Source organism: Epinephelus fuscoguttatus, linkage group LG8, assembly GCF_011397635.1.
Source record: "Epinephelus fuscoguttatus linkage group LG8, E.fuscoguttatus.final_Chr_v1".
In the NCBI taxonomy this organism is placed as follows: domain Eukaryota; kingdom Metazoa; phylum Chordata; class Actinopteri; order Perciformes; family Serranidae; genus Epinephelus; species Epinephelus fuscoguttatus.
In genome coordinates this window covers 40330133-40355343 of record NC_064759.1, presented here as the reverse complement: position 1 = coordinate 40355343, position 25211 = coordinate 40330133, and the positions used below count along the sequence as shown (strand labels likewise).

The window sequence follows — 25211 nt, the reverse complement described above, 5'->3', positions numbered from 1 at the left end:
GGCATTTTGTTTTATCTCCATGGTAATGGATATATGAGTAAGAGGGTCATAGTTAAGGGGGTAACGTTATGAGAAAGTAGTATTGTATGTCCCAGTTGTGTCAGTACTGCATGCAACAGTATGTACTTTTAAGGGCAGCTGCAGTACCTACCAAAAGTAAAAAGATAAAGAACGCAATTTGGAACGCACCCCTCCTCAAAACAAAGAAATGAAAGGCTAAAGGAAAGGTTATCTTTAAATTCCAAAGTAATTCTAATCATTCATCTCCAGTCCAGTTTCAATACAGTAGTTAAGTAATCGTGGCCGCTGATTGTGATTACTTTTGCCATTGCCAAATCACACTTGAAGGTTTAAATTTAATTATGCCATTAATGTTACTCAATACAAACATGGAGTCTCCTGGATGCAGTCATGATGTATGGTCATTCTCTGGTCACTGTATATGAGTATTTCTTTTTTTTTTTTCAAGAGAACATTTTACATTCCTTTTATCAACTTGTTATTGTATATGGAATAGTATGACATATCAGGGCCTTCAAATCAAATCAGATTTCTAACATATTCACAATCGCTAACAGGAACAAAATGCAAGACCAAAGGTGGTGAATTGATAATCCAATTGTGAACTTATTTTACCTTAACAAGTTCCTTACCCTGCCATTTGCACAAGAGTTACAAACAAGAGTTTTATAATATGTACAGTGCATTCAGAAAGTATTCTCCTTCAATTTTTTTCAAATTTTGTTAAGTTGCAGCCTTGCGCTAATTTTATGTTTTCTGTCATCAGTCCGCACTCAATACCCCAAAATGACAAAGCATAAACAGAGTGTAAGACATTTTGGCAATTTTATTAAAAAGGACAAAGTGAAATATCACATTAGTTTATATAAGTTTTCAGACCTTTACTTTGATATGATGTTTCTACAGCTCATCTGTGGTAAATTCAATTAATTTGTCAAGGTCTCACAGCCGACACTGCATATCAGAGAAGAAACCAAGCCATGATGTGGAAGGAACTGCTTGCAAAGTTCAGTGACAGGATTATGTTGAGGCACAGATCTGGGGAAGGCTACTAAATTCGGCGGCAATGAAGGCTCGCAAGAGCACAGTGGCCTCCACAGTTCTGAAATGGGAAAGGTTCAGAACAACTGGTACTCTGGAGCTCCCCGCCCAGCCAAACTGTGCAATCAGGGGAGAAGTGCCTTACTAAGAGAGGTGACTAAGAAACCAATGGTCACACTTGCTGAGTTACTAGAAAATAACATAAATCGAAAAAACAAACTCGAGGTCTCTGATGACATCTGGAAAGAAGGCTTGTCTAGACTTGCTCGATTAACGTCATGTACAAACTGATTCAAGACAAAGTCATCCACTGACTCCATTACTGGAAGACCAAGCTGAACCAAATGTATCTGTCTCTTTCCTCATTATGTGACAGATGCAAAGGTGCAGGGGGCTCTCTGACACATCTTTTTTTGGCCCTATCCTTAATTACACAATTATTGGTGTGAAATATTTTAGTGGTTCTCTCTAGGGCCGATGGAAGGGATATTCCCCCTGACTCAGAATTGGCACCCTTTGGATGCTCAGAGTCTGTTTTGAACTATGCATCTGAAGAGCAATTGACTTTGATGCTCTAGATGGTGGCTGCCAAGGAGATGATTCTAACCAGCTGGAAAACTCCTACACCCCCCCATTGCTTTCAGAAATGGCTCAACGAAATGATCATAATCACATCAACACTCCACCAATGTGGGCTTTATGGCAGAGTGGCTAGACGGAAAACTCTCCCGAGTGAAAGACACAGGAAAGCACCGAAAGGACTCTCAGACTGTGAGAAGCAAGATTCTCTGGCCGGGTGAAACCAAGAGTGAACTGTTCTGCCTCAATTCTAAACGTCATGTCTGGAAGAAACCAGGCATTGCTGATCGCCTGCTCAATACCAATCGGTGAAGCCTGTTGGTGGCAGCATTATGCTGTGGGGGTGTTTTTAAGCAGAAGGGACTAGGACTGGAGTTAGGGTTGAGAAATATCTGAATGGAGCAAAGTACAGAGACATCCTGGAGGAAAACCTGGTCCAGAGTATTCAAGACATCAGACTGGGCCAAAGGTTCACCTTTCAACACTCAGGTACAATAACCTGAAACACACACACTGTCTTTGGGACAGTTCTGTGAATTTCCTTGAGTGGCCAAGCCAGAGCCTGGACTGGAACCCAATGGAACATCTCTGGAGAGAAAGTGGCCGTCCACCATCGGTCCCCATCCAACGTAATAGAGCGTGAGAGGATCTGCAGAGGATAGCATAAAATCCCCAAATCCAGGTGCGCAAAGCTGGTTTTGTCAAACCTAAGAAGACTTGAGGCTGTAATGGCTGCCAAAGGTGCGTCGACTAAGTACTGAGTAAAGGGTCTGAATACTTAAGTCAATCGGATATTTCTTTTTTTCTTTTTTTATAAATTTTCAAAAATGTATAAAATCGTGTTTTCACTCTGTCATTATGAAGTTCTGAGTGTGGATTAAAAAAATGAATTTGAACAGTTTTAGCAAAAAGCTTGCAACATAAAATGTGTAAAGAGTGAAAATAATGATGTGACATAACAACGGTCTCACTCCTGGACTTGAACCAGGGATAAGGTGGCTTACTGCTTTATGAGACACAAAATGTATTCTCTCCTAATGTTGTTTAGATAATTTGGTGTTGAGCTCAGGCTGCCCCTCACACTTTACTACTCTTAAGCAAAACTCCCAAAGAACCACAAAGCACACCAGTCATAGCAATTCTATCACATACCACACTACCACAAGCTTTAGCAAAATGTTCTACAAAACGCATGTCTAAACATGACACAAATCACATTAAACCTTCACTCACTCCACCACACAATGCACCAAGATTTTTATATTCTATGGCCAGTTATTGTGTTATCTTTTTTGTAATTTGGGCTTTTATATGCAGTACTTCAGATTTATGTTTGAAACAAGCACTGATTAGATGTTCAAAGTGTGTTTGATCTGCTCTGTATTTTCAAGGAACCATAAGGGATATGGGATTAAAAAAACATTTTTTGTGAGAATAGAGCTGAATTCTAATAGTATATTTTGTGACTTTGGATATTCTTTTCAGTGTGTTTAAATTCCAGTTATGTTATTTTTGAGTCTTCGAGGTCATTTGTGAGGTCTGTGTTTTCCTAACTGTTTTTTGTGTGTGTGACATTCAGTTGCTGCTACCTGAGGGAATCCGCAGAGAGAATACTAAGATGTATGAAGAGGTGGAGATCCCTCCCAACGAACCCATGCCTATCGGCTTTGAAGAGAAGCCTGTCTACATCTCTGAACTAGATGAGGTATGAGCCACTGTGTACTTGTGTTAGTTCTTGTGTGTGTGTCGATATGTGTGTTTGTACACTAGGGGTTGACTACTGTGTCGATTTGAAGGCTTACAGTGACATTTCTGAGGTCAGTCCAGGTTTGTCAAAACAATGAATATGTCCATATTGACTCTGACAAACTCTGTTTAGCAAATTGGTACCATTACTACTGTGACCATATACAAACACAGTGTGAGCTTACTCAAAGGTTCATTTCAGTATGGAACTTTTAGAAAGTTCACACGTCCATGGACGATAATTACTGCAGCACCAAGAACTGAATACTGAAGGTAGAGGAAAGAGAAAAGAAGAGACATGCTGAAAGGTTGCCAGGCAACCAGCAGCAACTCCAGGGAGCTAAGAAGTAGTTCCCAGCCAAGAAATACTCCCAACACCTAGCTCCTCGTAAAAACACAAATTGTTCTCACAGTTCTGTTTGTCTAGATTCGGGCTGGGTATCGCCATTGATTTCCTGAATCAATTCGATTCACAAGGTTTTGATACAATTCTCGATTTGATTTAATTTGATGTAATATCAACTCAATTGGGGATATTTCAGTTAAAATACCAATTTTGCCCGAATATGAAAGAGATTCTCAGAGAACTAATGCTGTAAATTGTACAAGGAATTATTTAAAACCATTATAAATTAAACAGGATTAAAACTGAATATTTTAAATATAACTAAATGGTTCTAGAGCAGCAACAGTGATGTTTACAACACCAGAGCCGTTATATAAACTCAAAAATATCTCACCGCAAACAAATGTAAAATGTCAATAAAATAAACAATGTTCCTGACATCACAATCAACTACTGATACCCCTTTTCCATCAACATGGAACCAGTTCTGTTCCAGTTCCTGCACCTAATTTTGAACTACTCAGAGCATTTTGACCAAAAATAATTTGGTTCCGAATCCGAAAAGTTAGTTCTCAGCTAGAACGAAAGAATAGCAGTTACTGTTTTTCTTTTGGGCCTGAAGTGTGAACCGTTAACATTTATGGGCTTGTTTTATTCTACAGATTGGAACAAAAAGATGGAGAAAGCAACAAAAGACAAGTCCAGGGAGAAATTGTTCATGAGTGTGCAGCAGTCTCATTATTGTTGGTCCATGCATGGTCTTTTGGGGGGTAAAAACAAATATCTGTAATAACAGAACAAAGTTCATAGGGAATCAATGTAATTCAAAATTTTGCTACTACTGTTAATATCTGTTGTGCATTGTGCAGTGTGTTTCATTGATTACACATCCTTGCTTACAATGGTTCCACGCAAAAATGGTGAAAACACAGGCAGGTTTGCTCGACAGCACCAAGGTTCCAAGAATCCTGAACGAAACCGGTTCAAGAACCAGAGCTTACTTGGTGGAGAAGGGGTATGAGTTTAGTTTAGAAAGAATGAAGAACACAGTGTCAGTCCTTCATCCTGTCCTCTGTGCTCCTCCTTCTGCTGCTGATGGGATTCACTGCCTGCAGGTACTACTGGCAAATTTGGCAAACCTAAACAGTTAGACATAAACTGTTGTTGTTGTTGCTTAAATTTGTTTGTAGGGAGAGACTTTGGACAGAGCAGATTGAAATATCTCTTTGCTACATGTTTACATGTTAATTCATGTTGAACGGGTGTATTGATAAAGTACTGCCATTTTACATACAAAGGTTTTATTGCACTTACAGTAATGAGCGTAGTTTTCATCAGCTTCAAGTGATCTTCACTTCTCTGTCTCCAACGTGGCTTCTTAAGTATGTGTAGACTCACAAGTCAGTCTTTAGATGCTTTGCTTAACTAAAGACTGATGACTTTCTCCCTTATTTTGTGTTTAGATGGGCGGATACAATTTCAGAGTTTAAAAAAACTCCCTACGTTGCAGAACCAATAGTAAATCCGCAGGGCGGTCCTTCGGTGGCTCACTGAACTCTTGTGCTCGTAAACATAGGTCCGACTGCTTTAAAAGTTTTAAACAAAGTCTCTGTAACTCCTTCATTTCCACAATCTTGTGGACTGAGCACACATTTGATAAAACGGAATTAAATCTCTCGGCATCCATTTTCAAGCTCTCTGTGTGTTTATTTCCTTGTGGACGAGAAAAGGGGGAGCGCACATTTCCGGGAGGGCGTGTCCTTTTCAAAAATGCAAGAGGCGTTGCTTTGTTGCCGGCCGTTTTCTCCGCTGTGTTAAACACACTTTAGAAAGGAGTGTCCCCAGACTATCAGAAGGCGGAGAGCTCTGATTGTCTGGTGGCGAGACTAAAGTATGTGTACAGTATGTGGAGTAGCAGCTGCAGCCCTGACACACAGAGTGGGGGACGGGCTGTAGCGTGTTAATAAGTTTCACTAAAACATTAAAAAGTATAGATAAAAGCACCTGAAACATCACAGCTCATCAATATTACAGTCTTTAGTAATTTAGCTCTGCAGCCCATTTGATACTGGCAAGATTAACAGGGTTAAAGCAACCGTGGGAAAAGGCATATATTATAAGATTGATTTAGGATTTTATGAATCAGTAAGGAATTATTCAAATGAAAATGAAATCAAAGGATTAATTATTTTAATCCAGGCCTAGTTAAGATTAAAGGCAACCTATTTAATTTTCAGAAAATTCTTGGCCATGATGTGATCTGCAGTCAGCATCCTGTTGCTCGCACTTGCACTTGGGCATTTGTCAAAAAACGGTGACGTGACAAATAGGAGACTGGGCATGATTGACAAACATGATAGAATGCTGTAAAATAAATTCCAATCATGAAAAATGTTACCATCTGTAATGTTTATTTGGACCACTGGCTCCACAGTACAAAGTAGCTTAGTGTTTGCACAGTACTTTATCAGCTCAAGTTATGAAGCAACAAACAGCAGATCCATGCCACATTGCTAAAGCCACATTTCCATCACAAACTGTCGGTATAGTACCTTTAGAACCAAAAGTAACCTCTACGAACATGCACCTAGACCCTACAATGGTTTAGAGCTTCCACCGCAGACAGTACTCTTAAATTTAGGCGATTTTGTTTACACTGCTTCTTCCAGCTCTTCACTGGTGATGCAGAGAAAAGTCTGCATATCATTTAGGCTACCGTCCACAGAATGGGGTTGGCGCACACCAACATTTTCAGAACAAAAAAGAACAGGCTGGAGTGAGAGTCTCTCTTGTTCAGATATTTAAAAATAGCAGGTTAATGAATTGAGTTCTTGTCAGGCAGGAGCAGGGGTTTGGTGCTGCCAGAGCACACCAGAATGACGCTCCGCCACATTTGGAAACAATATATACAGTTCACATAATCCAGCTGAATTTCATACATAATTTTCAAACTTGAGGGTCCAATCATTACTGAAAGTGTGTAATTCAAGAAACAATTAAACCAAATGAAATGGTCAAAGATGTAATATTAGAATTTAAGGTGTGTTGATGGATTCATGTCATCAACTCATGCATTGAGTCACATTCAAGGAAACATTGCTGCTTGGAGTCGGCACAGTGAATCAAATTGTATTTTTCTCAGCCTAGAGCTGTTAAGTAATAAAGATGAAGAGGCATTAAAACATTCTTTCATTTTATAGTTATAGTTTACTTATGCATGTAAAACTTGCCACAGTATGAACAGTGGTTACATAACCTTAAAAACCAGTCACAACTCAGCCCTGAGCAAGAGTGACAGATCTTAATTGACCAGTCAACGACTGTAGTATTTCTAGCTCCACCTTTAACTTCCAGATCAGTGTGCTAGGTACACCAAAAGAGGGACGACCAAAATGGGGACAGTAAGGAATGGTTCTGTTGGTACCATCTATAACTTTTCACAATAGAGACGAAAAAATAACCATTTTAATGTGTACCGAACTGACCTGAACTGAACCAGACTGCTTGGTGTAAACAAGGCTTAATTCACAGCTACCTGGCTAACCTTAGCTTAGGTCGAGGTGAGCTAGTTGGCTAGCCCTGCCTTGCATAGGGTCTTAGCAAGTAGAAGCTAATCATCACTTATACACCTTTGCTTTATGTAAAATTGTACCCTTAGACAATTGTTGTTTTTTTTCTGCCTACCAAACTCACACCAAAGTATGACTCCTAAACCGGTATGAATCAAACTGTAATTTACCCCACGTTCTGTCCCATTTTCTTAACAAAGTCAATAAGCTCACTATTTATTTAGACTGAAGCTAGAGGTGTTGTATTAATGTAAATTGCCTGAGGTTTGGAGGTGCTGACAATGAAAATCTTTGTCGATAGTTTTTGTATGTTATGTCGCTGCTCTCTCAGACAACACATTTCAGTTGAGTCTTTGATCTTAGTTGTTTAAACCTTTTACAACTTACAAATGGTGACAGCTGAACCCAAATGGATTCATTAAGGGATCTGACAGGCAGATTCCAGGCTTTAGATTTGATACAGTACTGAGGGAATGGATTGCTTTCCCATTGCTGCATATTTAACATCTCAACATTTCGAGGTACATCTGTAGGAAGAACAGGACTTGCCCACAGGTCTGTTCAGCTGCCAGGAGAGTTTGCTGATGCCCCGGGTGTATATATGGTCCCTGTTATCCTCTATCCCAGTGAACAGGAGAGGACTGCGGCTGTAATGGCCAGTGAGTGATGTTCCTTCTTAATGGAAGTGCTGTAGCTCTCAGCCGGCTGTCAGCCGACACAATGACCCGTCAGTCTGACTGACACCTTGACTGACAAACCCACACTCATATTGGTACATACATCCCCTCTAGCCTCTAGCAGCCTTTACACAGCCACCACTGGCCCGTATTAGGGGGCAGCAGTCTGGAAAAGCATGAGTTCAGTCTGCTGCAGCCCTTGTGGAAAGAGGTACTGCAGGAGGACGGAAGATACTCTATACACATCATTGTCTGTGAAAGGCTCTGCTCCCATCCTGTCTGCTGAAGAGGACTTTGCAATCCATCATTACTGCATCACTAGTGAAGATGCAGCAGTGCAAAAGGTCAGCACTTCCTCTCTGAATCTGGCCTTTTGTTGATGAAGGCCCCTGAGGTACAATATCCGTAAACCTCAGAGGCATTTTGTCACACTACAGGAGGCTAGTGTAACTGCTCACCTCTCTTAACCTTCCTGTCAGTCATGCTAATGGACATCATAATAAACAAGATTCAGCTTTAGTGTGTGTGTGTGTGTGTAATTGATGGTTGGATGGAAGTGCATGCATGTGTCTTGTGCCATGACAAACTGATAAACGGATGGTTTAATCACATCTACAGTGTTGCTCTTTCACAGTTTCTGATACTGGCTCAGGTGTGTGTGTGTGTGTGTGTGTGTGTGTGTGTGTGTGTGTGTGTGTGTGTGTGTTGGGGTCTCTTCAATGCCTGTCAATTTCAATTCTCATCACAGTGATCTTTGAGGAGTTGACCATTAATCCCTCCATTAGGCACAGGGATGTTTCCACAGAGACAAGTGTTGTACAGTCAGATTGCATTTATATGAATAGCAGTGTTTATGTTCATGGCCTTCCTCTTTGTTTGGATCTTTCAGTGTAAAACAAAATTTAGTGTGAAGTTAAGCTTCTAGGAGATCATTCGTAGTAGACACATATTAAGCAGTGTGGAAATTTTGTTTGCAAAAGAGTTAGATTTACTATTTGTGTGTGTAAGAAGGGTAGGGCCAGTGTAAAACATTTTGAAACCGGTCTGATATTTAGCTAAACACTGGACAGGACTGGTATACCCAATATTACCAGGTGTCACACAGACTCAGCAGCCGCTCCTGAGTGGAACATAACGCACTGTGTCCCAACAGAAAACGAGCGTCAGGCTTTCGTGTAGCATTGCCTAACATTTTAGTTCTCTGTCACTGAATCTGTTAAGTATGCACTTCTGTTACATCATGTAAACAAACCACGTGCACATCAGCTGTTTGCTCGAGATCATACTAGAGATGAAACCTCTTGAAAAATGGGTAGTAGCCTACTTGCTGTCTACCTATGTTTGTAGTGTTACTTCTCTTAACAGAAAACACACATTTTATTAGGGCTGAAACGATTCCTTGAGTAAAGTAATTTGATTACTGAAGAGCTCGAGGCAAATTATTTGCCTATTTGCTTCGTTAAATTCAGTACAACTCTACAGCGCACTGTGTTTCACATGGATGTTTATTTCTGTTATACAACCCGCTTATGTTACCTCAGCTATAGCGCTATAGATTAATTGTCAATAATGTGTCTGACGTTTTATAATGCAGATTGAAATATCACTGCGATGATGGTTTGCAGGTAGGGCTACATGTGATGAATTAGTGGCACGGGCGCTATTAATAGTCACAGCCGTGCGTAATGACAGCTGTTCTGTCGGAAAACCAGACCGGTACGAGACAGTGTGTAAAACTGCACTTCTTCTTTGCCGTATTTTTATTCGACAGGTCTAATGAGTGGTGGAGCGGGCACGGAGATTGATTTTGCAAAATTATTGAAGGGTGTCTCACTGTGGGAGTGTAAACAACACTCACGCATGAGCGCCCAGCTCCACAATGACTGAGATATAAGTGCATGTCATGCTTTATGAGTCCATAAGCTCCATAAGTTTAATATCCGGGCGTAAATGGACCTTCAGATATCTTTATCAAGTAGCCAGCGGGTCAGTGAGCGGGCTAACAGTGTTCCTGAGAGGAATCTCTGTAACCATGTCAGTGATGACGCTGAGTGACAGACCTGCCATTCTCCTCTTGACTTAATATTTTTCCGCCATGTCTTGTGAACCTCTTTAAGTTTAATATTTCTCATGTCATTCCCAGCAGGTGAAAACATAGTTTATGCAGTAGAATACTTTGTCCTGTATTGAATCAGTCAGGGACAGTACATTTATTTATTTATAACTATTTAACAATCCTATTGTCTCCATGCCTCAGTGTGGCACTGGCATCAGTCACATTACATAGCCTCAGTTTTACTATCCTTACTTTTATCCAGGCCACCACAGAGCAAGAGTTTGCTGCATATCAAAGTTTTTCCTGGGAAAAGGAGTTTGTAACTTTCGTGGATGCTACTGTGCTATTCTGTCAATTAATTAACTTTACTACTGAAAAGCTATTTGACTCAGAAAGTAGTGACGTTACCACCATACTACTGAGAATGTTGTTAAATCCGTAACGTCACTATTTGTAGTGAGCTACTGCCCAACGCTGATTATTTTTGACAGCGTGAGAAATAGCAGCATAATGTGAGTGCGTGTGAAATCGGTCATTTGCGTGACTCTCACGCTGTTTGTGTGACAGTTGACAGCCCTGACTTTCAAAAAAGGAAACAAATTTGTAGCTCATTTCTGCCATTTCAGAGATTTTTCTTATTTTCTCTTTTGTATATTGCTATTGTCCTTAAATAAAGCTAAATTAATTTAATGAAAACATGCAGTATTTCTTACCCGATCACTCGATTAATTGCCAGAATAATCGATAGAATACTCAATTACTAAAAGAAACGATAGCTGCAGCCCTACATTTTACATATACAATACAATATAGCCAACAGCAAGTAGCCTAGCTTGTTATTAACATTGTCATTTACCTTAGCAGAAACTTTCAGCTCCCTGGCAATCTTCTAACAGCCAGCATTGTTTAGATTTTAGTAGTGAAATAAGAAGGTATAGGTAGATAAATCCTCATCTTGACTTCATGAATCAGCTGTTCCTTAACCATTACAGCGCTTTCAAAGCAAGTGACAGTTATAAATAGAAACAGGCAATCAGACAGAAGTTCAGCTGCTGTTCAGTTGCTTTCATCGACTTCAAATCCAAAATGTTGCCATATTGGTGCAGTTTTAGTTTTCTCGCCAAGTATTCTCTCTCACCCAAAAACACATTAACTTTGTTGTAAATAAACACTGTGTGAGCTGCTCTGCCCCTCCCACCTCCTGAAATGTGATCTCTCTCATGTTATTGTGCTGGGCTCACAGCCTGTCAGATACTGGTGGCTCCAATTAGTCCGTTGGTGCTTCTCAAAGTCAAGGAAGGATCCTTAAGCAGCTGAATTTTCAACTAGGGCTGGGTATTACCATTGATTTCCTCAATCGATTCCATTTCGATTCAAGGGGTCCTGATTCGATTCGATTTGACTGGAGATTTTTCAGTTACAAAACCAATTTTTTTCTGGTTTGTGAAAGAGATTCTCAGAGAACTAACAGTACAACATTTACAAGGAATTATTTTTTAAAAAGAACAAATTCACAACAGGAATAACACTGAATATTTTATAACTAAATGTTTCTAGAACAGCAACAGTAATATTGAAACAGCAAAGTCACAATATAAACTTAATATCTCACTGGAAACAAAATTAAAAAGTCAATAAAATAAATAATATTCCTGAAATTACAATACTGAGTGAAGTTTAGAAGGAATAAAGAACACAGACATCAGTCAGTATCAGTCCTCCTGTCCTCTCTGCTCCTCCCTCTGCTGCTGTAAAGACTCGCTGCCTGCAGGTCACATGACCACCAGTAAGCTTTAAGATACGAGACAAACTGAGCCAACGTAATATTGGCGGCGCTGGATGATAGACTGCAGACAGAGCAGATTGAAATATTGCTTTTCTACATATCTACATGTTGCTGATCAGGTGTATTGATAAAGTATTGGTGTTTTCCTCATAGAGGTTTTATTGCACTCACAGTAACAAGCGTAGTTGTCATCGTCATCAAGTTATCTTCACCTCTCTGTCTCCACCGCGGCATCTTTACTCTGTGTATTTCTGTGTGTCTGTGTGTGTAAAAGTGGCGCAGCAGCCAGGATGATAATAAATGACACCCAAATGTAAAAAAGTATGCTAACAGTTACAAGTAAAAGAGCCAGTAACGTTGGAGCTTCTCAATACTATGGTCGTTCATAACTTAGCGCTGCGGCTCGTTTACTACCAGCGAGATTGACGGTGTGAAAGCTTCACACATCTGTGGGAAAAAGCATAAAAGATTAAAAGATCGATCTTGGATTTTACAAATTGATATTGAGTCATTCCAGTGAAGATTGATTTGAATCAGATGAATCGATTATTTTAACCCAGCCCTATTTTCAACACATTCTCACTTAGACCTTGTCACATATCGACGTTTGGTCGTGGACTTTCCATGTCAACATATGACGTGCAAGGTACCATGAATGCAGTGTTTGTTGATGTCCTGGAACACCGTTTCAACTCCAGCCTGTTACATGCATTGTCTGTTCTCAAAATACATTTCTGTTTTCACAAGAAATGCACAGTTTGCATACAGTCTCTGCAAAAATAAAATACTACGTCGGTACTACACCACAAATAACATTTTTTTCCTTCAACAACAAACACGCATGGTTATGTTTGGCCAAGGCATGCATGTGGTGGGGTTAGGCAACATACCCGTGGCTGGGTTTAAGGAAAAAGAACAGGGTTTGGCCTTACGATCATACAGAAGGTGAACGCCAACCTCCTGGGTGAAAGTCAGTGGTTGTTGGACCCATCCACCATCCCTCCCGCCTGCCCCACTCAGACTTCCGCCACCTTAACTTACATTGTTGTCCCACCGCATTTCTCCCCGATGCTGCCGGCCGCCATTTAACACCAACTGCAAAGGACACTACGCTTTTTTCGTAGGTGTCTGATGCCAGAGGCCACTGACCAAGCACTAGTATTTGATGTTTTCGGAGAGACTGAGTTGGAATTTCACTGTAGCAACGTCATTGGATCCTGCCGAAGGACTGTGCCAATGTCAAGGGTCCTTCAGATTCTACCGATGACTGAGTCCTTCCTTCGGAGAATTTTTTGTGTATCCTCAGCAGGCATCAATTCTTTGCACACAATTTGCTGGTATTAAAGGCAGAGCCTCTTCAATGGTGGACACCACTTGCTAACTTGCTCCAATGTATGTTCACCAAATGTTAAGAAGGAGTCTTGCCTAGCCCCTGTACCACACGTGAAAGGCCCTATCCTACCAAAGAAGCATCCACTGTCTTTATAAACATAATATTATGTTGGTTACGTTGTCATAAGGAGTGTTGGCAGTCCAGGGTCACAGTACAGCTGAGGAATTTAAGTAATCTTGAGATAAATATACAGATAAATCTGTTTAAGGACCCATTCTGCTGTTTAGATATTGTTTGGTTTTCCACTAATTGGAATCATTTGGGATGGATTAAGGAGATGCATGTGTCTCCAGGGAGCTCATTTCATTTCACAGGTCACAGAACTATTAATGCATATCACAGGAAGCAGTTTGATTAATTGATTCTGCTATACATAGATATCAGTTAACTGTTTTTGTGCTGTCTGTCAGACATTCAGCCATTACTGAATTGCTGTCCTAGCTTCTCCTGCAAAGACTTCAACTTAAACAATCTGGAATAGGAGATGAAGTAAATTCTCTGAGGCTCCATCTCTGTCTTCACTCGCTTTCTAAAAGGCTTATCTCTTTTTTTCTCTCCGAGTTTCTCTGTAGCTCACTAGCAGTTTTCCCTTCATCTTTGAAAGTCCCTGTGTAACTGATATAGATTGATATGGAACCTCTTCTGCTGAGCGATGTGAATTAGCCTCAGTCAAGCAGCGGCTCTATTCATTAACTTAAGCCTGGGCAACTCTGGAACAAAGTGCCTCACTCTTCTAAAGCGCCGGCACACAATGCCTAATAAGTCTTTACGTGCTATTAGGAAGGCTTTGAAAGGCAGGCTGAAAAGTCTGACGCTCCCCCCTCCTCCTCCCGTTTACACTGAGTGCCGATTGTCATTTATTGAAAGCTGTAATGGGAAACAGGGCTGTGCGAGCCTCTGTACGCCTTTAATAGCTCTGTGAAACATTAAAAGTGGGGAATTTATTAGGGTGCTTTTTAACTAATGAATCAGGGTCTAGGCGTCCCACGCTTGCCTCTGTGGTAAAAGCCTTCCTAATTTATCCGAATAAATATGTTACTCAGTGTGTTGTGAGTGAGAGCAAGTGCCACATTCTAGTAGTACTGATGGACCAAACACGCACAGAAACATACACTACTACTACTACATTGCTGATGTTCCTCATAATACTGAAAGCAGAATGGACACTTGAGCTCAAATATAGACAGAAGCTTTGAACAACTCATTGATAGGGATCCACTCAAGCTGCTAACACATTCTGAGAAATGACACATTCCCACAGGGAAACAGTCTGCAGAGGGAGAGGGATAAATGGACGCACAAAGCTTTGCTCTTTAGCTGCCAAAGGAGAGCCAGAGTGGGCTGGGTGGATTGAAAGGCATAAGTCATGGGTGACTTTTCCATACCAATATATACTGTATATCTTTTGGCTGCTTAACACCTAAATAGGACTGGGTGATATGTTGATATTACATCAATATCCTGAAATGAAACAAGATATTTTACTATATAATGACAAAAATTCTGTCTGTGGGTGTGTCTGTCTGTGGGTGTCTCTGTTCCAAGTTTTTCTCCTCACTGACTTTGTCAATCCATGTGAAATTTGGCACAGTGGTAGAGGGAGGATGCGAATGAAGCAATATTACATCAGTTGGCCAAAGGTGGGCGCTATAGCAACCAATTGAAACTGCAAACTTTGAATGGGCATATCTCATGCCCCGTATGTCGTAGAGACATGAAACTTTGCACAGAGATGCCTCTCCTCACGAGCAACAAATTTGCCTCAAGAACCCATAACTTCCAGTTATATAGATTTTCCGCCATTTTGAATTTTTTTTTGAAAAACACTTAAAATCGATCTCTTCCTAGGAAGTTTGACTGATCTGCATGAAACTCGGTGAACATAATCCAGGGACCAATATCTAAAGTTCCCTCTTGGCAAAAGTTGGAAAACTTATTAAAACTGAGCTTCTATAAGGCAATGAATATTGCAGAGGGCATTGCTCATCACATAAAGGTGTATAACATCTCAAGGGTTTCACTGATCACCGCGCAACTTTGTAGGCATATGACCACACGTAATATGAGGGGACCCCTCAGATTATTGACCCGATCAAACAAAATGGGGGCGCTAGAGAGCTCTTTCTTCTTTTTACTAAACTTGGTAGATATGTAGAACAGGATGCCTCAAGGTGACTGGAGAAATTTAACTCTAATTGGCAACTGGGTGGCGCTATAATAACAAAAAAATACTTAAAAATGGCTAAAATGCGACCGATCACTGTGGCTCCCCCTGTGGCCAAATATTTATTTTTTTCCTAATTTTTGGTATGGCTAAGTCACGGTATGGTATGCTGTACATAATCACGGAAACTGTCAGTCAGTCATTCTGTCTGTCCCACGTTTTTCTATGTGAAACTGCACATAGGCATTGAGGATTGGCATAGGTAGAAGGTGACAAAACCACCAATGGGTATGGACTAGTGGTCATAGTTTTTGGATAATATGGTGGTGTCTTTTCCTGGTTTTAAAGGCAGTGTTAAAGTGATGTAATTTTCTAATTAAACAGATTGTTCTAGCTCTTACATTATTTGCCTTTACCCACTTAATTATTATTGTTGTTACCGTTGTTTCTTTAGAGGTAATGTCAGATCCTGGTCGTCTTCAGGTGGACGTTCCGCTCTCTGCCATTTCATTTCGAAAATACGCGCTGCCATTGCTCACCGGCTGTAGCCTTTTATAGGGAGGGAGGGAGGGCCAAGGGCTCCGACAAGAGGAGAAGGAGGAGGAGGAGGAGGAGGGGGATTCACATGAACGTACATGAATGCGCAGCTGGACCGGCTTGTAAACAATGGGCTGGAGATCAACACAGAGAGAGTGTGTGTGAGGTCATGCTATGCTCCAGATGAAATTACACCTCTAGTTCTTCACATCAATTCAATTTTTTAATTCTTTCAATCTAGAAATGATGAATTTCGCTTATTGCTCCTTTAAGTGTGCATTGGTCAGGAGGTTTTTAGCAGGAGCTGAATTATCTGCAGAGGTCTCTTCATCTTCAAAACAAACAAACCAGGTGGTTATTTACAATCAGCAGCACATTCATTCCTTAGACCAGGGGTGTCAAACTCATTTTAGCATATGGGCCACATACATCCCAATTTAATGTTAAAGCAACCCTTACCTTTCTGGAAATTTTACACTTTTCTTTGTTTAGGTTAAAATGCTATTAATAAGCTGATGGCACACTAAAATGTAAGTGAATTCCACCAGAGATGAAAACTCATAATTATACCATTCTCATATGGCTCTAAGAAAACTCAGACCAATCATTGCATTCGGTCCTGTCCGTCTTCCCCACGTGGAGGCCTCCGACTGACGTAACCGCTTGCGTAACCACCCCCCACACCCTTCACCCCTGAGTCTGAGACAACAAACAGGTTAGTAACAGGGACGCTTGTGGATATAAACTAGTGACCGGGACCCTTGTGGATATAAACTTTTCTCCGTAACAAAAGCAAACAAATGCGGACCACCGCTTCCACCTCCACCCGCTCCAACAGGGAAATCAGTTGGCAAAAGAAAGAAACGATGCAACAAGAAGTAAATTCATCAGTGCAATACAGTCGCGAGTTTCTAACAGACATTAGAAACTGATGCAGAGATCTATCGCTAAAACCAAGAGAGCTCAGGATGTGTAGCAAGCTTGGCCTGCTACGTTGAGCTAGCCCTGAGATGACAGTGGTTTCGCCTGGAGCTGTCCCGACGAGGAGACGCAGGCAGCGCTGTGACAGGACACGGGAGTGGGGGAAGCGCGGAGGGGTTAGCTAGGCTAAGAGCTAACCCCATCAAACCAGCTGTTCCCAGTGTCCTTCTAGTGAATGTCCACTCACTGGACACGAACATGGAATACATCCTACTATGGAGATCCACTCACCAAGGAGTGAGGCACTGCTGCGTCCTTGTGTTCACTGAGACATGGATGAATGGTAACATATCAGACTCCGGTGTTGAGCTAACGGGGCTAACACTGCATAGAGCAGACAGGGAGGCTGCATCATCTGGTAAGCTCTGTGGTGTATACACAAACAATTCATGGTGCTGTGATGTGAAGAGGATCTCCCAGTTCTGCTCTCAGGATGTGGAGTTTTTGACAGTGAAATGTCAACCCTTTTCATATTACTATTGCACTATATGTTCTTTCTTATATGTTGCACAAATATGTTTTGTTTCTGTTTGCTTGGGGTATGCAAAATGTCATTTCATTTTTGTGCTGGTTCAGTTCAGTTCATAACATTATGTCAACACAGCATCCAGTTGCTAATGGCTGACATTAGCCTACTGTAGCGTAGCCTCTGAAACATAAACGTTATCTTCCTTGTGCGTTTCCACTTAATAGTAACGTTAACGCTACTATCTAACGTTAGCACTGTAACCTTATTCTAAAACTCATCAGTCATCACTGACTCATGGAGTTTTAAAACTCCGGGGTTGCGTTTGACTGTCTTTGTTGTAACATTACACTCGCTCTCCTCTTTGGTGTATCTAATGTTACCTTGCCAACGGTTATGTCTATAATGAGGACGTAATGGAGGGAGGTGGAGTTGCAGGAGGAGGAGGATGGGACTTTGGAGGGAGGCGGGAGTTGTGGATGTTCAAATTTTTTCTAAGTGCTATGTGAAATGCAAGAAAGGTAAGAGTTGCTTTAAGTGAGCCGGACCAGTGAAACCATCGCATAATATCCTATGATTAACAGCACCTTCAATTTTTTTCTCTTTTTTTTAGTGTAAATAAGTCCATTCTGAGAATGCTCATCCGTTTACAAAACAAATGATGAACAGCCTGAGATGTCTTGAGAAAAATAAGTGCAATCACAGCCATATGTCTCAGTTTTCTCACATTCAGTCAGTATACTACTCACAGCCATTGCATTTTTCCATACACTTCCACTCCTGTGTAGTAATGCTGGCATCACCACACCAATCTTAAGCGGAAGCTATTGAGGAAGCAGGTTCAGTTATCACCTGCCTTATAAAACAGTTACAAATCTTAAAGGGATAGTGCACCCAAAAATGAAAATTCAGCCATTATCTACTCACCCATATGCCGACAGAGGCCCTGGTGAAGTTTTAGAGTCCTCACATCCCTTGCGGAGATCCGCGGGTGGAGTGGCTAGCACACCTAATGGTAGACTAACTTCCAAGAACACAAAGTTGAATCGACAGAGTACCTCCATACTGCTCATCCATAGTGATCCAAGTGTGCTGCAGCCGCGACATAAAAAGTTGTTTCGAAAAACGTCATATGAACTCTGTTTTTAGCCTCACTGTAGCCTGTAGCTCTGACTGCTTCTCTGTGCTCCACATTCACGTGTGCGCGCCTGCGCGAGACCAGCGAAAGCATGAGCTTTGCTTACCCGTGTTTACATCACGTGAAACGTGCACTGCAGGGAGAGACAACGTAACCACAGAGCTAAAAGATAATTTGCACTACAGTCTTTTAGCAAAGGACAGCCCAACATGTCTGAAGACTTTGAAACTGAGGAGGAACAGCATTTCTTTGTTGAGCCGTATTTGTTTGAGCCCGTGTATATGGACGTGGAACTCAGGCTACTGGACGAAGCAGCCGCCGCAGCTCATGAGCCTCAGCCAGCCGCAGAATACCGGAGTCAAGCACTGGAAACCTGGTGGTGTAGTTGTTTCAAATGCAAAGCAATGCCAACGGATGAGGAAAGTCTTTGCTGCTCAGACTGGGAATTGGCGATGCCTGCACTTGAGAATCTGGACATCAGTACTGACGAGACTGCTGCTCTTCAGAGATCGCCGATCACCCTCAGTGCGCACACGTGAGCGCAGAGCACAGAGAAGCAGTCAGAGCTACAGGCTACAGTGAGGCTAAAAACAGAGTTCATATGACGTTTTTCGAAACAACTTTTTATGTCGGGGCTGCAGCACACTTGGATCACTACGGATGAGCAGTATGGAGATACTCTGTGGATTAAATTTTGTGTTCTTGGACGTTAGTCTGGGGCGCCGTCTGCCATTAGGTGTGCTGGCCGCTCCCCCCGCCAATCTCCGCAAGGGATGTGAGGACTCTAAAACTTCACCAGGGCCTCCATCGACATATAGGTGAGTAGATAATGACTGAATTTTCATTTTTGGGTGCACTATCCCTTTAAGTTTAGGCATTGACTTTGCAGCAAGATAGAGGTCCGATACAGATTATTTAATTCTGAAGCTGCTGTTTTGAACAATGTTCAATATCTCTAAATATGACCACCATAAGTATTCATTGTTTTTTCAGAGAACTGTATTCTGGTTGGGTGAAAAGCCTCCAAAAGCAGCATTTTACATGAAATACACTACTCACTGTTTAACTTGCTCCTGAAACCTGGCTCCTCTCAGCCTTCACAAGTGCATAGATATTAGGTGTGCAAAATCATCCAGTGGGCCAGAGTGGACTCTTTGACGGGCCAGTTCTGGTCCCCAAGGGATACATTTGACACCCCTACCTTAGACCCTCATTCGGGAAAGGTAAAAACTCCCCCTAAAAACCCAGGGAAAAAGAAGAAGAAATTGTAGGAAGAGCAACTAAGGAGGGATCCCTCTCTCAGGGTGGCCCTTCTGCTGTCTGCTGGATTTTGTGTCACCTAATCCTAGATCAGCCTCTGCTTTGAGCTTCTGGAAAGCTTTATATTTAAAACATTGACCAGAAGTTTGGAATTAATTGATATGTAAGCCTGTTTGAAATTGAGGCCTGGTTTTCCGTTGAGTTAAGGAAACTGGATGGATTGCCGGAGTGATTCTCTTCTTTTCTATAATGGTGAAATAATCATTAAGCCTGCTCTTCTCGCCTCCTTTATGTCTGTCTTATCCACCACTCAAGTTGGATGTTTGATGTTTTCAAGCATGCGTGAAAAGATGCAGTTAGGTTTTGTCTACTTCTTTCCATCTCAGCTGATGGTAACAGGTGAGCAGGCCTGGTTCTGTCGTCACGCCAGTATGTTCCGCCATCACAGCCCTCACTCAACATCCTTTGATTCTCAGGGCTGTTGACAGCTTGCCCTCTTCTTTCCTGTGCAGGAAGCAGTCAGTGTATAAGCACAGGCCTGCAAAGATGAGGCAGAACTGAACAGCCCTCCATCCATAATTAATCCACCTTAATTGCATTTCCTAATCCAGTTTTGATGTGGCTCCCCCACAGCACACAACTGTGGCTCTGTGTGTTTGCTTAGACTTGCTAAGCAGAAGCTGCAAGTCTTCAAGGCTTCTTTGAAGGATTCAAGGGTTCAAGACTTTTATAGTCTTGTCTGATGGAGTGAACTCTCAACAGCCCATCATCTTAAAAATCTATCAGTCGCAATTAAATTAGACATATTATTATCATTTTAGTCAGCTGATTATCCTTTGTCTCGGTCCAAGCAAAAGAAAAATCAGAATTATTGTAGTTACAGGTTTTATTACATACAATTGCATTTAAATTAAAATTTTGTTTACATTTTTTTCTTTCTTTCTTTTTTTTTTTTTTTTTTTTGTCAAGTGGCAAAATCTTTGTGGAGACCCTTTGTTAGCCAGCCTGCTTTTTTTTGCTACTTGGAAACAGTAATATTAATGTAATATGATTCAATCACATGAAGAAAATTAAACCAACTGAAACACATCCTTAAGTATTCAGTGACATTAGAAATGATGTTGTTACCCACCATCAGCAAAGTAGTACGTCTTGCAAGGGCATGTTATCTTTCTATTACTGCCTACATTTTTCATCTATGCTTCTGCTTTAGGCATAGTTACAAATGTTTATAGTCTGATCTAAATACATCTTTCCAAAAAAAAAAAAAAAAGAATTAAATGACTTATTAAAGACTTTGCAGTAGCCTGTAGGATAATCAACTGTTGCAATATTTTTTTAGGATGTCTGACAGTTGTTAATTCAAATTGACAATTTAAATGGCAGCTTTCTACCTCTAATACATGTTGATGTTGTATAGAATTGCAATATATTATAAGGTGTCCCTCTTTCTGTTTTAATATTAATCTATGATATACAGTTATGTGATAATAAATGAGCAGAATGAACTGTGATCCTCTAAGCTCATATTTTAGCTGTTCACTCAGGTGAGGTGCAGAGGGCCATTAACTATTTCCATGCAAGACCAGTTCTTAAAATAAATGTTTTGATTATTTTTGAAAAGGTGAAAACCTGCCTTAAATATATTTTTGTGATGAGTGCATCAAAACACCATCCCCTATAGGTCCATAACATTTGCTCCTGGCAATAACTCTTACAAGTCACAGTACATTTTTAAAAGCTTCAGAATGAGTAATAAATTGATTAATAAATGAATTGAGCAATCAATAAAATAAAATAAAAAATGTCAAGCGTCAACTAGGCCTGAACAGCTATTACTTAAAAACTGATTAAAGTGCAATTTTAATTGAAACAGCCATGATTTTAACTGTGTAAGCAGCCTTAGGCAAGATACTGAACCAAAATTTCCCCTGATGGCTGTGCCGTCGGTGTGTAAATGTCTTAAAAAACTCACTGAGTAGCAGGTGGCACCTATGGCAGCCTTGGCCACCGGTGTGTGAGTGTGACTCGTAGTGTGAAAAGAAGGCGCTTTGAGTAGTTGGAGGACTAAAAATGTGCCATAGGTTCAAGTCCATGTATTATAAACATGCTCTCACTTTACAAATCTATTTTGTGTTAACAACAAACACTTTTAAGACAGGGAACACTTCTATACATTTCTATGTATAATTTTAAAATATATATATATTTTTTCATTATTTCAGTAGATTACTAAATAGATTAAGTACACCAAAGTGCTCAGTTTGAGCTTAATTTTTTTTTTTAAGGGAACTGTTGGTGTAAACTTATTTTGTACACCACCTGTACAGGCCTGGAGTTTCAATAAAATTAAAAAAAAAAATTAAAATCACATTATGATAAGAAAAAACGTCACAGTAACTAGGTAGGTATTGTAAATGTTTTTTTATACTAAAATGTAAATAATTAGTTATATGAGGTGGTGTATTGGAGAGTATACGCAGGTGTACTGGGTATACCCACCTCTTTCTGGCTGTTTACAGTATACCCACCTATAAGCTAAAAAGCCATTGGAATATATAGGAGAATATACCTACTCGGGCTGTACCCGTAAGCGAGTTAGGTCAGTTGAATGGGTTTTGGCTGTTGAGTACGAATATTTGACTTATCATTCCTCTTTTTCTATATAGAGCCTGAGTGTTTGAATTGGGTTCAGCGGGACATTCAGGGTGGCAGTGATGTTAACATAATATAGTTTACAAACCAAGTTAGTCTTCAAAGCACATGCATGCTAACTACGCTGACGATGACAGATTGGAAATGTGCGACAACATTTTTCACTGACACTAGATAACAAACAAAAGCCAGAGACTGTATTGTATAAAGTAACCGTGAGCTGTAAATTTACCACTTCTAAGCAGAAGGCAGAAGATAACGTTATCTCGGAGCCTGACTGGACAAAGCCTCCCTTCCTCTGGGCAGAACCAAGGTAAATCTTGGTGAGGCAGAGGCAGATGTACCAGAGAGCAGTGTGAACGTTAGCTCTGCAGCTAAATCTGGGGACCGATATGTCACCAGAAGTACACCGCACACTGAACGACCGCTCAACTTTAAGGAACCTCAGTCGAGTCTCCGAATTTCAGGGAGCAGCCCTAATACTCACTTCTTTGTTGGTAACCTGCGTATCTACCCAGTAGTACACCCACCTCATCAACTGCCACAACATCAGCGGCTGTATGTGAGATGCAGGGTGGGCTGTACTGTGTTTGTTCAAGGTTTTGGGGTCACAATGCTTTCAGTGCTTCTTCAGCAGGTGCTTATGGATGAAATGATGGATTACCTCACTCTTTGCTATCTCCATCCTACTCCCAGCTCCCCCTCTTCCTTCTTTGTGCCCTCTCCCCCTCTTCTTCCTGCTGCTGCTGTTCTGTAGGGAAATGAATGGGCCTCCTGTTTGCTGCATCCGCATCTCACTCTGTCAAACTCCACCATGCATCTGGTGCGGAGGGTTGGTGTGCATGTGTGTGCTCAGCGTGCACGTGGATCCATAGGATTGGCCCTGGGATTTACGGTGTGTGTGTGTGTTTGTGAGTGTGTTTGTGGGGGTGTGTTTGGCCAGGTCATTTAGTACTCTGCATGCAGGCTTGGAGCAGGCTGATAAGCTGTTTGCAAAAACTGGCAATTAAAAGTTGATCAGGCTGTCAATTCAAATGGAATGAAATGGAACCAGAAAGTAATTAAAAGGATGGCATGAAAATGACAACAATTATATCTCTTAGCTTCCCATTACCGATGCACAGAGGAATTTAATTAGTTTAGGAGCTCATATAGTGACTCATACAGTAAACACACAATAACAGAAAATAGCAGCCACCACAAAAAACACTGGTGGCTGCTAACACAGAATGGGCCATCTCAGTTTCACTATTAAACCTACAAACAGGGAGGCCAATGGATATGGACAACACTGGTGTTAAGCTGTTGCTGTTGAATCATTAGTGCAATCTATGTGGATCCAATTAGTGTGTTTTAAGTGGCTGGTGGATTGGTGGGATACTCCCAGTCCTCCCAGTTTGCCCATATGGCTGTAGGCTGTGTATCCGCTGTGTTAATGAGCCTGTCAGCTTCCATCCCACTCAGTGTTGGCCCAGGATGGGCATCTTATGCACACAGTATGTACTGCTGAGAACGACTGCTTCCACTTTATAGACAGCATACAAAGCTAACTCACTCACACACATTTCTTTAGACAGAAATATTCTCTTTTTCTTCTCATTTACAGCCAGAGATTGCTCATTGCGCGAGTATCTTCACAGTCCAGAAAGTGTTGTGCAGCAAGTCCTACTGGAGCCAGCTGGGTTTAGCGATTGGTTCTGCCCCAGACTCAAACAGCTGCTGTCATTAAAAACTTTATTTAACTCTGCTGCTGAAAGGTTGACCACAGATGTGTATGGTCCTATATTAGCCAGCTGGGCTCTGCAGAGCATTCGCTCCATGTTGTAAATGCTGGGGCCTTGCTATAAATGGGGGAATGTCTTCAGCTGAATGTAGCCAGGAATATTCTGCTGCAATGATGAGGATTGATTTGCAATAAAGAAGCAAGTTGGTTGTCATAACTGGTCCATGTGGGTTTTGGTGACAGGCTTCAGAGATCTGATTGTTGGAGAACACTAAGCTACTGGAGTCCTGTACTAGTGCTGTATCTGGGGAAAAGAGAACAAATGAGCCTGTTGGCTGTAGATGTGTTTTCTTTGAATCTCTACTTCATAAAGTATTCTCATCTTCCGTCAGTTTAATTAATTTGGCATTTTGCCTGATGATGTCAGTTTGACTTTCTGGCTCAAAGTCTGCCTCCTGCTTGTATGACTGGATGTGATAGTAACGAGTCGACTTGGGCAGTATCTGAGCTGACAAACATGATGACTGCTAGTGATGGGGATATGTTCAGGACTGTAAACACCTGGCCAGCAGAGAGACTGCAGGAGAAAACAAAAGCATATTTCCACTTAAATTGGTGAATTAAGGGATTATTTCGACCAGACTAACTGGAACGGTTTTGTTTAGTTTTATTTTATTTCTCTTGAGTTTGACTGAAGTGGTAGAGTTACCAAGTCAGTTAAGCTAACGTTAGTCTTATTTCAGTGAAAAAGAGAAACTTGAATTCATAAGGTGTACAGTTATATCTCTCTGGTTAATCGGGGAAATAGTGTAAGAATATTACTATTTTGACATTTTGTACATTTTTATAGTTTATTTGTTAGACTGGAAAAAAGAGATGTATGATATTGAGTTTTTGCCAATATCTGATATGCTGATAGACACCAACTAAATTGGCTATGCGACGACTTTATTCCCTGAATCCCCTGCCTGAACCTTGTTGTCTGTATGCTTGTACCCCACTTTACCTTAATTTTTACATGTATTTTCATTTATGTATGCCTCCTTATGTAATACCCCGGTTTAACACTGTGT

General features: G+C 41.0%; 1 protein-coding gene across 3 annotated transcripts in view; it reads left to right on the top strand.

The window, feature by feature from the left end:
- Nucleotides 1-25211, top strand: part of ascc3 (activating signal cointegrator 1 complex subunit 3) — a 252888-nt gene that overhangs the window by 44267 nt on the left and 183410 nt on the right. For all 3 annotated transcript variants that reach the window (XM_049583116.1, XM_049583118.1, XM_049583117.1), the window contains exon 8: nt 3221-3346. In XM_049583116.1, coding sequence (XP_049439073.1) covers nt 3221-3346 — 126 coding nt within the window. The remainder of the gene's footprint in view (nt 1-3220; nt 3347-25211) is intronic.